This window comes from Erinaceus europaeus, chromosome 2 (assembly GCF_950295315.1).
Source record: "Erinaceus europaeus chromosome 2, mEriEur2.1, whole genome shotgun sequence".
Classification (NCBI taxonomy): domain Eukaryota; kingdom Metazoa; phylum Chordata; class Mammalia; order Eulipotyphla; family Erinaceidae; genus Erinaceus; species Erinaceus europaeus.
The window spans coordinates 111807596-111826928 of record NC_080163.1 but is presented as its reverse complement, the minus strand read 5'-3'; the positions used below and the strand labels follow the sequence as shown (position 1 = coordinate 111826928).

Genomic DNA, 19333 nt, shown 5'->3' with positions numbered 1-19333 from the left:
TAAGTACCTACCTCTCCCCACACATATTTCTGAAAAAAACTGGATGCTCGAGAGGGGGCTCAGGCAGCTTTCAATGCGTTTCCACCCGCCACCCGCCTCCCCCGCCAGTAGTCGCACTCAGTACTCACCGAGATTGGGGTGTCGGGCGGCGGGGTTGCCCCGGCCGGGCAAGCTGTGCAGGACCGGGCTGTCGAAGGGGCCGGCGGAGGCGGCGGCGGCCGCGGCCCAGGATGCACCCACGTCCGCCATGTAAGCCGGGTAGGGGCTGGAATAGGAGCTCGCGAAGCCGGCGCGCCCGTACTGCTCGCGGCCCGGCAGCCCCGCGCCCCCAGCCCCGCCGCCGCCTCCATAGGCTGCAGCTTCACGGGCTGCGGCGGCTGCCGCGGCGGCGGCCAGAGAGCTGGTGGTGCCGGGGAAGGAGAAGCGGGGCGACACCGGCGGCGGGGTGTAGGCGGCCCCGTCGGCCCCCGCCTGGCTCCAGCCCGGGCTGCCCTGCTGGGTCCCAGGAGCTGCGCCCGACGGAGCCGCCCCCGAGCTGCCGGCCGCCGTGGCCCCGGCTGCCGCGCCCGCGCCGCCGCCCTGCAGGTAGGACAAGCCCAGCACCGACGACGGCACTCGCGGGGTGGGCACGTAGACCGGCGAGGACGCGGCGCCCGCACCGTGCATGAAAGCGCCCGGGCCGCCCGCCTCGTAGGCCCCGGGAGGGGGGCCGTGGTTGGCCGCCATGGCCAGGCTCTGATACATGGCCCCGCGCACTGCGCCTTGCGGGTTCGAGTCCTCGCCCTCCCTACGCACGCTCGGGGAGAAAAAAAAAAATCAGCCTTATGGACACCAGTGTAGAGGAGAGGGGCGGAGGACTGTCAAAGAGGAATCTCAAAAAAAAAAAATGTCCCTCTAAGTCCCTCGACTGTGAAGTCTATTAAATCCAGCAGCGAGCAAAAGTCGTGGGGCTCTTGTTTACTCAGGAAAATCCCGGATGGACTTTTTGGTTGTTCCTAGGACAGGTGGAGGAGGGCCCCCAACACCTGGAGGTCGGGGCGCCCGAGCGCGAAGCTGGAGTGCGGGCCTTCGGGTCACCAGCCCAGAGTCGCTGGGCACCGTCTATAGGACGCGGGCGGCCTGGGGGCTCAAGGTGTGACAGGCTGCTCCGAAATCGAAGGTACAGGCTGGCTTCTGCTGCTGCGGTCCTAAACGGGGAAGAAGAAAGAAGAGAAGTTCATCCCAGTGCCCCAGCCTACTCCTTCCACTTGCGTGGCTGCTCCCCCGCTGAGGGCGCCCAGCTGGAATACTAGTTCTGCCGCAGCCTTGGGTCCCACGGCCTAGGGAAGCCCGTTCTAACATATGGAATGATTAGTTGTGATCTAGGTTGATTATTTTCATATTTTCGTATTTCTTATCAGGAAGGGTGTTATTTTTGTTTTTAATTTTTTTTCAAGCGTATTGTCATATTTTGTCAACTGGTTTGGGGTTTCCGGAGAGTGTCCGGACCCAAGAAATCTCTCTCTTCTTCTATTCCCATACCTACCCCCAAGGTTCCAGTCCCTGGAAAAGCTTTAGACTGCCTACAAAAGGCAACTGCAAACTTGATAAAAATCAGCAGCCTAAGAAAAATTTAAAAAGTAGTTTAAATGTCTAGAAATTTTTCAATATCTTCTAAATCTTGTGAAAACAGTATTCTTGTGAAAATACTATTCCTATAGTATACCATCAAATCAGAAAAGATACACTGGCAAGTAGTTATATTTTACAAATTTTAAAGATTGGATATTGAACCAGCGAAATGAGAGAAACATATGTGGTCACTTGATCTACTCATAGGACCATTCCAACTACTGAATGAGGTTTGTTTGTTTTGTTTTGTTTTGTTTTGTTCCTCCTAGAATCATAGATCCAGCCATGTATGGAATTAGGCCACTAGCAAGACTACACAGGGAAGAGCAGTTTGTGGGGCTTGATTTCATGCTTGTATCCTGTGTATCTTTTATCCTTGTATGTATCTTTTATTAGCATTTTTCTTTTTCTTTTTTAAATTTCTTTATTGGAGGATTAATGTTTTACATTCGACAGTAAATACAATAGTTTGTACATACATAACATGTCTCAGTTTTCCACATAACAATACAACCCCCACTAGGTCCTCTGTCATCCTTTATGGACCTATACTCCCCCCCACCCCAGAGTGTTTTACTTTGGTGCAATACACCAACTCCAGTTCAGGTTCTACTTGTGTTTTCTCTTCTTTGAAAACTTGTGTTTTCTCTTTCTTTGAAAAAGTTTTTCAACTTCCACTGGCAATTTTTCTGATAAAACTTTGTTCTGGGGAGTCGGGCTGTAGCGCAGCGGGTTAAGCGCAGGTGGCGCAAAGCACAAGGATCCCGGTTCGAACCCCAGCTCCCCACCTGCAGGGGAGTCGCTTCACAAGCGGTGAAGCAGGTCTGCAGGTGTCTATCTTTCTCTCCTCCTCTCTGTCTTCCCCTCCTCTCTCCAGTTCTCTCTGTCCTATCCAACAACGACAACAACAATAATAACTACAACAACAAAACAACAAGGGCAACAAAAGGGAATAAATAAATAAAATAAATATTAAAAAAAAAACTTTGTTCTGAATCACCTGTTCAGTGGTCCTGTTCTCCACAACTTCACAAGTATAAGTGTCTCTCTTCATTTTACAAAAGAGAGAACTGAAGCACCAGAAAATATGAAACATTTCTAAGATCAAAGTACAGTTAGAGAGTAGGGAGAACAGGATCTGCAAGGCTCTAAGGATTTTGAAGCAATTGATGGAACTCCCCTCCCCTTTCTCAAGAAGAGGGATCTACTCTTACTGGTGTTTCTCTAATTATAATAGTAGTTACCTGGAAGCCAACTAAGCCCAGGCTCTGCCACTTACCGAATGAACGACTTTAGATAAATTATTCAACCAATCTGTGTCTGTGTCCTCATTTGCAAAAATTTAATTTTTAAGAGAATCTATTTTGTGATTATTGTGGGAGTCATATGGATTGTAAATTAATGTATGAAAAAGGCTTACAAGAGGGTCTTAAATGGCTCACCTGCATAATGTATCTGCTTTGCCTACACTTGCTAGCCTGGCTGAAACTGAATTGTAAGAAGCTTTGGGGATATCTGTATTTCTCTATCTGAAAAAGTGTGCCTGAATCATTGAAGCCCGGACAATTACCATAATAACTGTTATTCTGTAGAGCTACTTATTATTTGGTATTACCATTACTACTTCTTTCTTCCTTTCTTTCTTTCTTTCTTTCTACCACAGCATTGATCAGCTTTGGCTAATGATGGTGTGGGAGACTGAACCTGGGACTTTGTAACCACTGGCACTACAGTCTCTTTGCATAACTATTATGCTATCTAACCTTGCCACCAAACTAATACAGATTTCTAATGTACTGTTTGAAAGCACTTCAGATATGCCATGTATTATAATAAACTATTATCTTTATTATTTGAAAAACCTGAAAATGGACTTTAAGATACACTATATAATGCTTTTAATTATTTTTGCATCACTACTAATAATAGAATTAACAGCATTGCATGATAAAATTATATGGCAATTCCTAAATGACTTGTTATTTACTTTCAATAATATACAGTAGGCTAATGGTTTGGTGAATATTTCCTTCCAGTACAAAGTATGGTTGGAAGTGCATAAAAAATTAAAAATTAAAAATTACCAACACTCACCTTCAAAACTGAAGACCACAATTAACATTTCATAGAAAAGTATGGGTTTTATAAGTAACTACACAAGCTTACATTGCTAAAATGTTCAGTATTTGATTTTAAATCAAATTTGTAACTGACCTATTTCATTGTAATTTCTGTAGGATTCAATTTCCTGCAATTCTAAAACAACTTCAGGAAAGGAAGACTTACAGCTTTGTGATTTAAGTCCCAGTATACATATAGATACTAATTTATGGGCTTAAAATACTATAAATCTAACATTTGTTCTTATTATATTCTCTGCTTATTTAAATGGCCTACCCCATCACTATAAAGTTGGAGACTGATCAACAACAGAAAGTGGGGAAAATTGTCTTCTATGCCTTTCTGCAAAGACAAAACAAACAAACAAAAAAAAAAAAACTACCCCTTCAAAGGATCCTGCCTATTTCTGTAATTGAATCTAGGTCTAGGAGTTGGTGGAGAAAGTCGGCCTCGCCCAGACCTGCGCCCTGTTTTTCCTCTTCCTAATTCAATCCGCCCAATTTACCCACAAAGTCACATGCCAAACAGTAATGCTAGTTTTCTTCAAAATTTAGTTAGCAGCTTTTCCCGGAACCATTTGTCAGAGAGGGAGGGTGAAACAGAGAGGGAGGGTGAAACATGGGCGCCCAAATTCCTGGCCTGGCTTCTCTGGGCCGGAGAGGGCACACCAGTAGACATGGACGTTTGGGGGTGTGCGTGCATCACCCATCACCCCAGTGAAACCTTTTTAGAAAAATTCGAAATCTGCTTCAGGTCGCCCATTCCCTTTCCAAGAAGCACAGAAAAATACTTTCTCCAGTCGCTTATTCAACCTTCCCGTCGCTGCTCCAGGACTCTTATCAACTGCAACAGGTCCCTCAATAGAAAACCCACACCCACATCCATATTCATTCTCTCTCTCTCTCTCTCTCTCTCTCCTAGAGACTGTTCACACTGGGATGCCCTTCGCTCACGGATGATCTCCCCCCATGCGGCTGCCGCCTCAAGTCCAGAGACTATATACCATGGAGCTGGGCAGTTAACTGTGGTCAGAGAGGGTCTAGCTGCTTCCAGCCCGGGTTCTGGGCTGCCGCACCCCAAAGGTAGGTGGGGCTGCTAGCTTCGTGTGTGTGTGTGTGTGTGTGTGTGTGTGTGTGTGTGTGTGTGTAGGTGTGTAGGTGGGGAGCGGTTATTTCCCCTACCCCGGTCCTGGGCAGAAGAGACAGATTAGATAGGCGCGTAAAAAGCAGCTCCTCGACAGCCAGTCGATTTGGGACACCTCCTCTGCGGCCAGGCCCAGGCCCTGTTGCTCTGCCTTCCAACCACTGTGTCCCGGGAGTCCTCGGAGGGCGACACACTGCACCCTTCGGTTTTCCAGCTGCCCCGCTACCTGTCCCGCGTCACTTGGCTTCAGATTTCACACGGCCACCTCCACCCCAGACCTGGGCCTTTCCAGTCGTAAAACAGAGCCTGGGAACCTGCTCACCAGGTGGGGATAAAGCGTTCAAGCCATCTCTCTCTCTCTCTCTCTCTCTCTCTCTCTCTCTCTCTCTCTCTCACACACACACACACACACACACACACCACACACACCACACACACCATGGATCCAAGCACACTTTGAATTCTCCCCCTACCCCCACCGCCACCACACCACCACCACCCCGCCTATCTTTGGTTTAAAGAGGTCGCTAAGCCCAGGCCCCACGCAGAGAGGTTTAGGCCAGTCTGATCTGCGGTGGGGATGGGCGAGTCACTAGAGTCCACGAGTTGCCCTCCATTCTCTACAGAATCGCGGCCAAGGTCAGGGGTCAGGCAGAGGGAGCTGCGCCCTACCTGTGGGCCTCGGTGTCCTGGGGCGCTGGCGCGCGCTCCCCGGGGCGGCCGGGAGCTGGAGCGGCGGCGGAGCCTTTCCTGGCCACTGAACCGGCCGCGTCCGAGTCCCCCAGCTCGCGGCGACAGTCCCTGGGCCCCGGCGCTCTGACCAGACTGGCCGGCGCTGACTGGCCTGCGGGAGTCACGTGCGCGGCCGGGGGCGGGGGTGTTGTCTCTGCAGGGCGCCGGGCAGCGGGGTTGTTCAAAAAGCTTCCTAGCAGGCAAAGTCCAGGCACGGGGCTCTCTCCCTCCCCAGAGCGCCCCACTGCTCCAGTCCTGCGCGCGGCGCCCTTCCAGGGCCTGCCTGCCCGGAGGCGATTGTCTTTGCAGTTTGGTTTTGGGTCGCCTTTAACCACCAGTCCCTTCGCTCCCCTCCCCGCCCCCCCCACTCCCGGCTTTAGGCGGTAGGGGTGCGGCTGGAGACTCAGTTTACAAGGGGCGGGGCGGATGGAGAGGAAGGTGACCTCCTTGCTGCGTCCCCGGTCGCGCGTGGGTTCTGGGTCACTGGGAGTGCCCAGCTGGCTGCATGCAGGTCTCTGGGCGGGGTGTGTGTGTGTGTGTGTGTGTGTGTGTGTGTGTGTGTGTGTGTGTGTGTGGGAGAGAGAGAGAGAGAGAGAGAGAGAGAAAGAGAGACCAGCCCCGAGACTGACCCCATCGAATTCAAACGCAGAGACCAGAGTTTTCTTGTATCCTTCCCATCAGCCCGACGACTCGCAAGGTGCGAGCACCGGGCTTTGATTTTATGCAAAAGTGTATTTCTTGCAGGCGACACTTTCCAAGAGCTTCAACCTCCTCCCTCCTGGTCCTTAGGTTCTCCCGGCAACCTGGGTCGCCGCCACATCGACGCGGCCCGAGGAGGTCCGCAAGTAGGGTTCCCCTGGCCACCTCCCACCCCACCCCCCAGTAGTGGGGCCCGGGAGGGTGGCAGGCCCGACTTTTTGGAGTCGGTGTCGGGGGACTAGGTTGCCCCTAGCGCGGCGGGGCTACTAACCGGAGAGTCCCTTCGACAGGTCTAAAGGTTAATAGAGCAATCACAGAGCCCTATTACCGCGTAAAAATAACCTATCGATTACCGCAGCCTTCAGCCCCAGATAACAGCCGGCCGCTGGCTCTTACACTTTCTGTTAAACTCCCCCCCACCACCACCATTACCACCCCTCTTTTTTTCTTTTCTTCCCAGGTCGCGTCTCTTTCCCTCTCCCTCTCCCTCTCCCTGTCCCTCTCCCTCTCGCTTTCCCTCTCCTCTCTTTCTCTCAGGCTTCTCTGACCGGGTTGAAGGGCTGCAGCGTGCCGGGGTATCGGTTGTCACGACGGCCCCTCAGGAAGAGTAGGGGAGGCACCGGCTTCCGCGGCTGGAAAGCGGCCGTGAATTCCCGGCTGGGCCAGGGCGACAGGATTGCTGAGGGATCTGGGTGGGACGCAGGGCTGATTGGAAGGAAACCCCCAAAGGGATAGCGGCCAACTCGGGATTGTCAGGAAAATCCCAGAGGAAGGCTGAGCGCCGCTGCGTGGGGCTTCTCTTAGCGCAGCTGAACTCCCCTTCCCCTATCCTGCCCCTGAAACTGGTAGAGTGTAGTGAGGCAGCCCGCTCAGGGATCCCTCTCTAGTTTGCTCCAGCTCCTTGCTGGCGCCTTTGCGGAGATGCCCGTAGTAGATCCCAAGGCTTACAGACTTTGGTGGGAGTTCTGGGCAAGCTGGGGAAAGGCCATCCCGTGAGGATTCTCCCACCGAACGAGCGGGGTTTCACAGAGAGAAGAGGATCAACCCTGCTCTAGTTTGAACAGCTCCTCGTCTCAATCCTGGTGGGCGATAGAGGGAGGCCTGAAGTCCAAAGCCAGTGTCTGATTTTCCGAGAAGCTGAAAAGCTGGGTTCTGGCAACAACGAAACCCCCACCCCCACCCCCCAACGTCCTTCTTTTGGATGAGGTTGTGGCTGAGCAATGCCGGAGGTCTCAGAGCTGCCAACCCTACCCTCCCCCCAACCCACACACCCCAACCCCAGCTGAATCTAGGACCCAGGCAGTGGGTAATTTTTGCAACAAGTCTTGGGGCTCAGCATATAAGGGAGTGTCGGGAGTCCTCTTCAAGGACAAGGACTCAGGGCGCTCCAAGCTGTGCTGCGGGTGGCAGCACCTAATCTCGCCAGCGGAGGTTCATATTCTGTGGATGCCAAACACCAACTTCAATATCCACCCTGTATGGGGTGTAGGGGGCCAGGACACAATAGCAGACCCTGCTCCATGTGCATAATATGAGGAACTTGATGGAAGAGTTTGTTTTCTAAGCCCTAGCTTGGGAAGAACCCAGGTTCACAAAGGGGCTCCTCCTGGGCAGGCTGCTCCGGATGGACAACACCAAGAACAGATAATTTCTCCTCTATTTCCTGTGGCTTTTTCTTGGGTCCCAACACCACAATTCCCACCCACCCCCAATACTCTGTTCAAAGACCATGGCCTGAGAATCTTGAGCATGTAGCCTGCACTTCCAGGGGTGTTCTTGATCCTCATCCCTTCATGCCAACCCCCACCCGATACACCACAGTGGAAGCTCTCAGTCGCTGGCTTGCTTTGCCAGGAGTGGGGAGCATTTCAAGGTCTCTCCCGGCCAAGGGTTGGTGGGATGTATAGGCTGCTGCATGGTTCCCAGGCTTTTCCTTTGCTGTAGAGGTCACTGGTAGTGCAGTTGGGGAGGAGAGTGTCTTGCAATAAGAACTCTTCTTGGTTATTTTTAAGGATAGATCCCTGGACTAGGTGGTCACCCAGCCGCACTTGCACCCCCACACTCATTTCCTCTTTTCTCTTCCCCCACCCCAAAATTTGATTCAGGGTTGGTTTCATCAAGGGAGTCAAGTTCTCAGATTTTAGACAAATGGGATTTATTGGCACTATGTGCTTTCAAAAGAAACTTCTTTAGGACACAAGAGCTTTTACTTGCTTCTTTAAGATCTGGAGTTCAAGCTGACATTTACTCTAGCAGAACCGCCACCATATGGATTTAGTGTGCAGAGGTATTGGGACCCTAGAACAAAACCTTAGGAAATTGGAGGATAATAAAATCTGCAAAGGGCAACCAATTTCTCCGTTCCTGGTCCCTGGATTTCCGGGTGGGACCCTACCCCCTAGTAGTAGGCCGGTAGTGTCAAGTCTCAATCAAGCGTCTGCTGGTGAAACCGCTTTAGGCACCAAAAGAGTATCCAAAAAAGCAACAATAATGTGAGAGAAAGGAAAAAACAAAAAAGCAAAAGGACCCCCCAAATTTTCTTTTCGAAACAAAACTCCAGCTGAGAGTAAGAGCCAGAGTGAGACCCAAAGAAGTCACAGTTGGTCTTTTGTAATAAATTCTGTGAAGTGTTGATGTTCCTCTGTCAGTTCATGCTCAAGGGCTCTAAGTCTGACTACACAGTGACCCGTGCTGAACGAATACCGGCTCCCTCTCTACAGGGTTTCCAACTCCTCCTTGGATTTGGGCAATGTATGAAAAATTCTTGAATAATTCCTCCTCCAGGAGCCCCACATCAGTCTCATGACCCAACCTAATTCCACAGCGTCCCTGCCCCCCACAAACAGCAGCAAAGCTGGTAATGCTCATGCAAAATAGAGAATGAATTAAAGGCCACAAAGCCTTTCTCTTCTTCCTGAACACTGATTGATCTGGGGGAATGGGTGATATAGAGACCCCTGCTCCTCCCACCAAGAACTGAGCTCTGCACCTCAAAACCATTTCCAATCCCTTCTAGCAGACTGGAGGAAAGAAATGAGAGTGATTTGTAACTGTTTTGTTTTAAAATGATCTCCTGATATAAGAAAAGCCATGCAATCCCTCAGACCTCTGCAAACGCAGTTCTGTGCTTTTGGCCCTAGGAACTGAGTTTATAGCATATGCGCCATATTTCATGATCATTTTAAGACTGCAAAATAATCTCAAATTCCACACAATAAAGGAAGGGGGGGTTGTTATCATTCTCATCAGGTTGAGACACTTGTCCCAGGTGGCAAAGTGGACAGGCTAGGAAATAGGGCACCTAAACTCCTGGGTTCTCAGATTTTCTCCATTCTATTCAGTATCAAATTTCTATAGTGAAACACTATTACAGTCATTTCATTTTTCAAGTATTTCTAAATTTCTCCTCGTGAACTCATTTGATATTTTTTCAATAAAACCAATATACAATGTTACTGCATGTATCTCATAATCTGTGGGGAAGGGAAAAAAGTAGTAAGATGTCTCAATATTTTCATTAATTTGGGAAGAACATCAACTGGGGGTGGGGGGGATGTTCTTGTCTAAGCAGCACAGGTCAGAACTGAAACCAGTCAGGCTCCAGCTAGCAGGGTTTGGCTGCTGACAGGTAATGAGCTCCAAGTATACTCTCCAAAGATGCACTCCTCTCTTGTCTGGCCCCTGGCTTCTCTGCATCCCAGGAACTAGGGGGAACTACAACAAGCAGGATTTCAGCACCTATTGTCCAGAGATGGGGACCCACAGGCACTTCTCAGAATCAAGAGGGCCACCTCTGGGATCTATATCTCTTGGTGACTTGCCTTCTGATTCTGTCACTTATGGGTCCTCCCTCCTTCTGGCTTAGCCAGGGACATTGCATAGACAGGAAAGTTCACAGCAAGAGCATGATGGATATTCCTGGTTATATGGAATGCTTATTTTATTTTATTCCTAGGCAGGTAGTCCCTGGAATTCTTTGTAATTTACAAATCCACTGCTCCCCATAGCCATTTTTCCTTCTTCTTTTTCTTTCTTTCTATCCATTTTTATTTGACAGGAAAGATAGAAATTGAGAAAGGAGGGTAGATAAAGAGAGAGAGAAAATGATAGACACCTGCAGACCTGCTTTACCACTCATGCTGCAATCCCCCTGCAGGTGGGGAGCAGGGGCTTGAACCTGGGGGTCCTTAGTACTATGTGCGCTTAACCTGGCCCTGGTATTCCTTCCCCACAAACACCAAAAGATTGGCTCAGTAAACACTCAACAAATATTTGGAGGCATGATTACAATTACAAAAAAGGATTGCTGGCAATAGCTCTGAAGTGCAGGAAGACAGGTCTTGGACCACCCCCCTCAAAGGGGAATGTGTCCCTTGGCAAATAGTAGGTGCCCAAAAGAGAGGGCTCTGCTGCTGGGAGCATTTAGCTGTGTGGCTCAGCCCCACTATATCTCTCTACAAATCTAGGTGATCTAGTGACTGTGGAAATCATTCCCTGGCCCTGAAGTATGCAAAAGAAAAGGATTTCCAGTGTACAGTGAGTATTTTCAAGTCAGTTCAGTTATGGATCTCAGGTGCCAAGAGGGTCAGATGTCAGGTAACCATCTCCTAGGATTGGGAGTACCCAGACCCATAAATCCTGGAAGAATGGAGGGTTGCAAATATATGGACCAAAAATTGAGGAAGGGGAAGGAGATAGACAAGAGAAAGGAAAGGGCAAGTTGGAGTCAGAGGAAGGCAAATAGAGGGCAGAGAGGAGATGGGCCTGAGAAAGTGGGGGAGGTCCATGCTTTCTTTTGTCTATTCTGTATTTATTGAGCACACACACAGTGCCAGGGATATTTGGCTCCAGGGTTTAGCATGGGACAGAATAGAGAAAAAAATTTTGCTGGGGTGGGGGGAGCTGACATTCTGTAAGAGGAAGACCCACAATTAGCAAGTGAAACATCTACAGTGTTGCGACCTTGTGTTATGTAAAGACCCTAAGACAGAAAGCAAATTGGGGGTGGGGCTGAAATAAAGTTGAGTCACCTTCCCCCTACCCCACCCCAGACGGTATATAAGAGAAGTGGAGGGAAGGAACCAGCCAAGAACAAGGTCTCTTTGGAGTGGAGGATTCTTTGTGCAGTTCTCAGTGGAACCCCAGCAAGTTGGTAGACTCCCCTACCATGTGTGTATTAGGGACATGTGAGGCCTGATATGTCCAGTCCTAGTGCCAGCTTGCCTGTTTCCAAACAAGCTGTCCCTTCCCCCACTGACCAGCTGGCTGGCACCCTTCCCTTAGCTATGGAGCCCTAGGTAGTAGACCTGGAGTAGGAGAAGATGCCCAGGCAGGCGCCGCTGGGACCTGGCGCTGTGGTTATGGAGAGACAGGAAAGTGTCAAGGAAACACAAAGCTCAAGTGTGACAGCATCTGGCCACGTAAGCTTCCTGTCCAATGGTCACCCTCACCCCCAGTCACATCAGGTGCCCACTGAGAGTGAGCTGCGCTCTCCTTAACAGCCATAGCACTTGGAGGCAGTTATTAATTGCCTGGGAAAGAGTTGATTCTTGCAACAGCAGGAGGAAAGGGGAGGTGCAGAGCTTCAAAACAGCTAGCTGTACTTATTTTTGTTGTAAGTGTATTTTCTGTAGTCTGACCTGACAGACAGACAGAAGGTCCTGCTATTCCCTTTCTTTTTAACTAAGTTATAGCTTTCCCTCACATATTTGTGTTTAAATGAAAGAGAAGGGTGGCTCCCCTGACTAGTTTCTTTTCTCCCATGCCCTTTTCAGCAGAGGTGCTAATGAATAGCAAATCATCAATAGGCAAGAAACCAAAGGAAGAACTAAGAAGTAAAGGGCTTTCATAAAGTGAGGTAACTAGCACTTAGGTCAAAGGCAATAGGCAGGATCACTTATAGGTATGAAGGAGTGACCACAGTGGTCTCTGCTAACCCTCTCCAAGGCACCTCATACCTCCATACCTCCTCTATCACCAGGCTGAAACTTTCCTCTTGTGGGGAGAAAGGGAAGAATTAAACACATACACACACACACACACACCAGAGACTTTTAAGTTTCTGGAGATGCTCAGTGCTAGTAGTTCACATTCTATGAAAGGTGAGAAAGAAGTGGAGGAATCAGAGAAGACAGTGTAAGAGAGAGCCTATCAATCAATTCCTCAATCACTATGTAAAAAAGCAATTTTTATACCATCTAGAAATTCTCACTGCTGAAGGTGGGCAGTTACACACTTGGTTAAGTGCTTCTGGTTCAAGCCCCACCCCCTGTTGTCCTTGTCTTCAAGGGGAAAATTTCAGGAGTGGTGAAGCAGTGCTGCAGCACTTGCACTCTCTCCCTCCCCTCCCCTTTCCTCTCAATTTCTTTCTGTCCTATCAAATAAAATAAACAAAGTTTAAAAAGAAAGATAGCTCTTCAATTAAAAAAAAAAAGTCCTTACTCCAAACTCAGAACATTGCTTCTCAGAAATGGCTCATTAGCTAACAGTAAGACAGTTCACTGAGAACTGTGCTGTAATCTACAAAATAGGATTGTTGGTATCTTCAGACCTATAGTTTTATTCATAATTGCCTGAAACTGGAAACCACACACAATTCTCAACAAAGGAGTAGATAAAAACATAGGGAGACTTCTGTACCAGAAATACTACTCAGAAACAAAACACTGAAGATATGGGAAATAGCTCACTCTTGTTTGTTTGTTTCCAGAACACTGCTCAACTCTGGCTTATGGTGGGAATTGATCCTGCGACCTTTGGTGTCTCAGGCATAAAAGTCTTTTTGCATAACCATTATGTTGTCTCTCCAGCCCTGGAAATAGCTCACTCTGTAGAGCACACACTTGGCCATGCACTAGGACCCAGGTTTGAGTCCATGGTCAACACATAGGACCATCATGCAAAGGGTAAAGGCGGAATGGTACTGTGATGTTTCTTTTTCTCCCTCTCCCTTCCTCCCTATCTGAAGGGAAAAACAAACAAACAAACAAACAAACAAAAAACAGAGTCCACTAGGAACAGTGGAACAGTACTGGTGGGAAGGCATGGCAAGAAATACATATATACTCAGAAGGGAGAGAGGAGATGGAGAGAATATGGATGAATCTGAAGATTTCCTAGGGCATCAGGACAGAAGCCTGCTCAAATATTAAACCACTTATATGATTTATATGACAAGGGCAAAATGGCCAGAGATCAGAGACTGGGGGGAAGTAAGTGTCAAGACAGAGGAGGGAAACTTGGGGAGTGATGGAACTATTCTACATTTTAAATGGAGGTGGTGGTCACATCACCTGTGTTTATCAAAACTTACAGAACTTGCTGCTTGGAAGGTGGCACAATAGAAAAAGCCTTGGATAAAGCATAAGGTCTTGACTTTAATTCCCAGCACTGCATGTAATGGAGTGATACTCTAGTGTCTTATTCCTTTTTTTTTTTTATCTTTTATTATTGGATAGAGACAGTAATTGAGAGGGGAGTGGAAGATAGAAAGGGAAAGAGAAAGAGAAACACCTGTAGCCCTCCTCACCACTCTTGAAAAGCTTTCCCCCTGCAAGCTTTCGCAGGGGCTTGAACCTGGGTCTTTGTGCACTGTAATGTGTATGCTTAACCAGGTGCACCACTGCCTGGCCCCAGTGTTTTCTTTTTCATAAATATAGAAACAAATATTTTCAAAGCTTTTAAAAAAAAACTATGCAATTGTACACTAATCAGGGTGAGTTTATTAAATTGAAAGTTCATCTCAACAAAGCAGACTTTAAAGAGCAGGATAGGGGACAGTGGCACACTTGGTTGAGTGAAAGAGTTCGGTTCAAGCCCCTGGTTCCCACCTGCAGGGGTGAAGCTTCATAGGGAATGTTTGGGAGGGTAATATACCTTTGCATACATCTATCTATCTATCTATCTATCTATCTATCTATCATCTATCTATCTATTTCTCTATCACTATCTCCACCTTCTATCTCCATTTCTTTCTGTCTCTATCCAAAATAAATAAGATAAATAAAGATATATTTTTTAAAAGAGCAGGAGGAAAAAGCATTATGGGGCAGGAAAGAATTCCCCAACCTCTAGTTTCTTTATATATATACCCCAGTCTTTATCAAGACTCCACATTTCTAGTACATATTTAACACCTCCCCATCAAAAACACTATCAGAAAAGTAATATATCATATCCTTACCTCTTGGGAAAACATTTGGTTTCTAAAGTTAGTCTTCCCTATTTCTTTCTCTTTTTGTATTTATTCCCTTTTGTTGCCCTTGTTATTTTTTTATTGTTGTAGTTATTATTGTTGTTGTTGGATAGGACAGAGAGAAAATGGAGAGAGGAGGGGAAGACAGAGAAGACAGAGAAGGGGAGAGAAAGAGAGACACCTGCAGACCTGCTTCACTGCCTGTGAAGTGACTCTCCTGCAGGTGAGGAGCGGGGGCTCAAACCAGGATCCTTATGCCGGTCCTTGCACTTTGCTTCACGTGCTCTTAACCCGCTTAACCGCTACCACCTGACTCTGAAGCAGGTCTGCAGGTGTTTTTCTCACCCCCTCTCTGTCTTCCCCTCCTCTCTCCACTTCTCTCTGTCCTATCCAACAACAACGATATCAATAAAAACTACAACAATAAAACAACAAGGGCAACAAAAGGGAATAAATAAATAAATAAATATTAAAAGAAAAGAGAAGAGAAGAGAAGAGAAGAGAAGAGAAGAGGAGAGAAGAGAAGAAAAACCACAGCTCCAATGAGTTTTTCAAACACATGCTGCCCAGGCACTCATGTTTTGTAGTGGTCACAGAGAAGATGACAGATGTTCTGAGAATCCTGGAGGCAGGCAGCAGAAGTTCAGGTTTGCTATATCACATCAGTATAAATTTCATTCAAACTGAATGAAATCACATTCAGTAGGGCTTAGGGCATAACTTGGTCCATTAATGGAGACTGGGTTCCTGTTTGTTCTTAAAATTCATTTAAAATTATTTATGTTATTGGACTAAGAGAGAAGCTGAGATGGGAAGAAGAGATAGGGAGAGAGGCGCTGGGGGGTGGTGCACCTGATTTGAGCACACATATTACAATGCAGTGCTGCAAGTGTCCCTCTGTCTCTCTTCCTCTCTATCACCCCCTTCCTTCTTGATTTCTGGTGGTCTCTATCCAATAAAAAATAAAGTTAATAAAAATGCTTCTTTCTTTCTTTCTTTTAGAAGAGAAAGAAAAAGGGAGAGAGGGAGAGAGACACCTGAAGTTCTGTTTCAGCACTTGGGTAGCTTTCTCCCTAGAGGTGGGGACCAGAGGCTTGAACCTGAGACCTTGAGCATAGTAGTGTGTGCACTTACCCAGGTGCGCCACTGCCTGTTACCCCCACTTTTTTTTTTTTCTTACTGGCGCCACAAGGTATATATATCCTAAGGGTGGCTAGGCAGAAGGGAATTTTTCCTCCTGAGGCAGAGGACCTCACCAATGTGTCCTGGAACCTCACTTTTCCAGAGCCCAACCACTAGGAAAAGACAGAAACAGGCTGGGGGTATGGATTGACCTGCCAATGTTCATGTCCAGCAGATAAATAATTAGAGAAGCCAGAACTCCCATCTTCTGCATCCCTAAAAGAATACTCCCAGAGGAGGAGAAATGACAGAGGAAGATGATCAGAGGGCTTTGAACTCCTCGCAATTCCATCAGGACCCTGAGAGAGAAGAGGAAAAAAGGAAGAACACTCACAGGTAGTAATAGATATAGGTGTGGTTTAGGAAGGACCACAGGAAAAAGGAATTTACATTTATAGAAATAATAGTCAACCCATATTTGTGACTTTGGGAGAACTACTGAAGTTTTCCAATGGAGGGAATGGGGACACAGAACTCTTGTGATGGGAATGGTGCAGAATTACACCCCTGTTATGGTTTTGTAAGTCAATATGAAATCACTAGTAAAAATAAGGAAGTTATTTTATTTTATTTTTCTTTTTTAAAAAAATATTTATTTTATTTTTGAGAGAGATGCAGAGAGAGAGAGAGAAGCACCAGAGCACTGCTCAGCTCTGGCTTATGGTGGTGTGGGGGATTGAACCTGGGACTTTGAAGCCTCAGGCATGAGAGAGAGTCTGTTTGCATAACCATTATGCTATCTCCTTCACCCAGAAGTTATTTTCTAAGAGCAGTCTATACTTCCCAGCTGGACTCAGAGACAAATATTTGGTGAAACTTGACTTTCCCAAGACATGATTATATTTTAACTTCATGATAATTGTGCAGGTTAAAATAGTTTTGATTCTGATTCTTGCATTAATTTTCATTATACTCAGCCACAATGCATGATGCTTACATGAATGAGTTATCTTGTGGGAATGTAGGGCTAGGAAGAGTGTCCAGAGCCCCATGATAACCAAAACAATACACTGTACCCAAGCTACAAGACAGCTTTACTTTCCTCAGCTATAGATTTCTTGATGTGTGTGTGTGTGTGTGTGTGTGTGTGTGTGTGTGTGTGTTTCTCCCCCTTCCCAGAGTTATTGACAATGTTATTGTTTCTAACTCCAGTCAAATCACCTTGGTCATTGAGGAAAAATAAATATTAAGGTTAGCAGACCCATTGGTCACTGAATTTTATCTCTTTCTTTTCACTTGAATGATAAAACCAGTAACACCAACACTAACAAAACACCACTACCACCACTAAAAACAGAATATCCTTGCCCTCCCAGCAGCACTGTTTTTTTGTTAGGAGCAAAGCAAACAATGCGACTTTGTCAATCTCCCTGCTATCTCACCACCATCCTTGATAATTGATCACAGAAGAACCAAAGGGTGGGCAGAGAAGGAAGACACGAAAAACTTGCAAAAATCCATAACCGGTAGAGGTGGTGGCACTGAAAGGCGATTCAGGGACTATGATCTTGCCCCCTGGAACTTCAAGGTAAATCAAGGGTAGTGTTGGGGATCAAAGCTTTCAGTATTAATGTCCTCTAAACTGAATTATTTGAATTCCCTAACAAGAGATGCAATTCATACAGTAATTATTTAACACATCGTGTATATCATTCAAGATTCAAACTTTAACGACATATAGGTGAACACCAGCCCCTACCTTCCAACTTCAGACTAGTGAGGGAAAGAATCCTGCAAACAGGTAACAAGAGAAAGTGCGGAAGCTACAAGTGCAGGAAGCTCTCAGAGAAACCAGGTTAATTCTTTTGGGTAAAGAGTGAGAGGAACAGTTCAAGGATCTGTATAATTTTTGTGTAGGTATGTATCTCTCTTTCCCCACTTAAGTTTATCTCCAGTACTGTCTGTTCGCATGTACATGGACACACATACCCACAAACCCCAGACTCAGGAAGGAACGGTTGGACCTATGTACAGCTAGCTCATGCACTTACAAGCACACCCAGAGACTACTATGTGCGTAACTTCAACCATTTCAAACTGTCTGATGCCATTTCACATCTGATGTGATAGGTAAAAATGACTATATATGGCCAGTCCCTGCAGGATGCCAAGGCAGTGAATGGGCACAGTCTAGGGCTTGGGGGTCAGATCTGGATTCTAGTTTGCAGGCATCCAGGCATGTGCTCTAGTATGGCGGACCCCGGCATGCACAGACACTCCTGTTCTTATTTTTTCTTAAAATGAACAAGTTGGGCTCCCTAACAGTTCTTCAAAATCAAAACGAACGCATCCCTGAAAGACTAGCATTAAAAGGTGGGTTAGAGAGAAGCGCGTTGAGGATAAAAAACAAAAACAAACAAAAACACTATCGATCTGTTTTGGGCTCGCAGAAACCCTCTGCTCCCAGGTGACGGCGGGACTCTCCGGAGCTTGCTCCCCCTGGGGGTGGCCTGCTCCCGGGCCTGCGGGGTGCCCTGCGCCGAGGCCCGGCCGGTGATGGATGGCTGCGGAGCCAGCGGCCTGTCAGGCCTAATTGATGGGGTGCGCGCTGACGGCCGCTGCGTAACCCCAGGCGGCGGGAGGCGAGCGCGGGCAGGCTGAAGGGGGGCGCAGACTCGCCGGCGCTCGGGGTCAGCCCTGGCCGGCCACCCCCTCACCCCCCGGCCCGGGATCCGCCGAGGGGGCGACGCGCGCGGAAGCACCTCCCCGGCCTGGCGCCCGGCACACCGGCCCCGCTTCCTCCGCCGCCGCCCGGCTTCCCGCTGGCGACCGCGCGCCCCTCGCGGACCGGGGCCGGGCCGCCGCCCGCCGAATGTCCGCTCCCAGAGGGGCCCGGCCCCCAAGCACTTACCCCGCGGCCGAGTCGCGGCGTCCTGGTCCTCGGCGCCCGGCAGGCGAGCGCCTTCCAGGCGGGGACCCCGCCGCCGCCGGGCCGGTGCACCGCGCTGAGGGAGGAAGAGCGCGCTTCGCCCGCGCGCTCCTGCCAGGCTGGAGCCGAGCAAAATCAGGGAGCTGGGAACCTGCCTTTTGAGTGCACCGGAATTTTTGTATAGTGACATAAGGGAGAGAGAGAGGGAGAGGGAGAGGGAGGGGGAGAGGGAGGGGGAGGGGGAGGAGAGGGGAGGGAGAGAATAAATGAATGAGAACGACAATCGAAAGTAAATACAATCACACGTAGAGGCAGAGGGATCTCAGAGGGGTAGTTCCCCCATTTTGCCCTTCTGTACTTGCAGGACATTTGCCTCTATAATTGCGACAACAGTTTACTTGCTTTACTTAGAAAGGTATGAAGGAGCTGGGTGCTCAACCTAGCTTCATTTCCCAGTGCTCGTCCTTCGCACACCTTTTAAAAAGATGTTTCTTCAAATCAGGCTGCACAAGACTGGGGTGGGGGGCGTATGTGTATGTGTGTGTACCTCTACTTTTCTAGTGAAAGCCCCAAGCTTCTTTGTTGGTGACACTAGTGTGATGATTATAAACACAGGGCCTCCGCAGAGATTTTGGGTGAATGAGAATTAAGAGTAAGTAAACATCACAGACAACTTAAGTGCCTTAGCACTTGGTGCTCACGTTTTTTGTTTTGTTTTTTTTCCCCTCCCACTGAGTCAAGCCCTGGTCCCTTCAGGTAAAGAGCGTCATTCTATTTTAGAT

General features: G+C 48.0%; 1 protein-coding gene across 4 annotated transcripts in view; it reads right to left on the bottom strand.

Annotated features, from left to right (window-relative positions):
• The window catches only part of GATA4 (GATA binding protein 4), a 93455-nt gene that overhangs the window by 57302 nt on the left and 16820 nt on the right, over positions 1 to 19333 (bottom strand). For 2 of the 4 annotated variants that reach the window (XM_007517228.3, XM_007517229.3), the window contains exons 1-2: positions 5548 to 5671; positions 129 to 1187 (exon numbers count right to left, since the gene is read on the bottom strand). In XM_007517228.3, coding sequence (XP_007517290.1) covers positions 129 to 744 — 616 coding nt within the window. In that variant the 5' untranslated portion in view covers positions 745 to 1187; positions 5548 to 5671. Of the gene's footprint in view, positions 1 to 128; positions 1188 to 1525; positions 1625 to 5547; positions 5672 to 19333 lie in introns of those variants that run through there. The other 2 variants (XM_060184942.1, XM_060184941.1) reach the window with 2 other exon arrangements.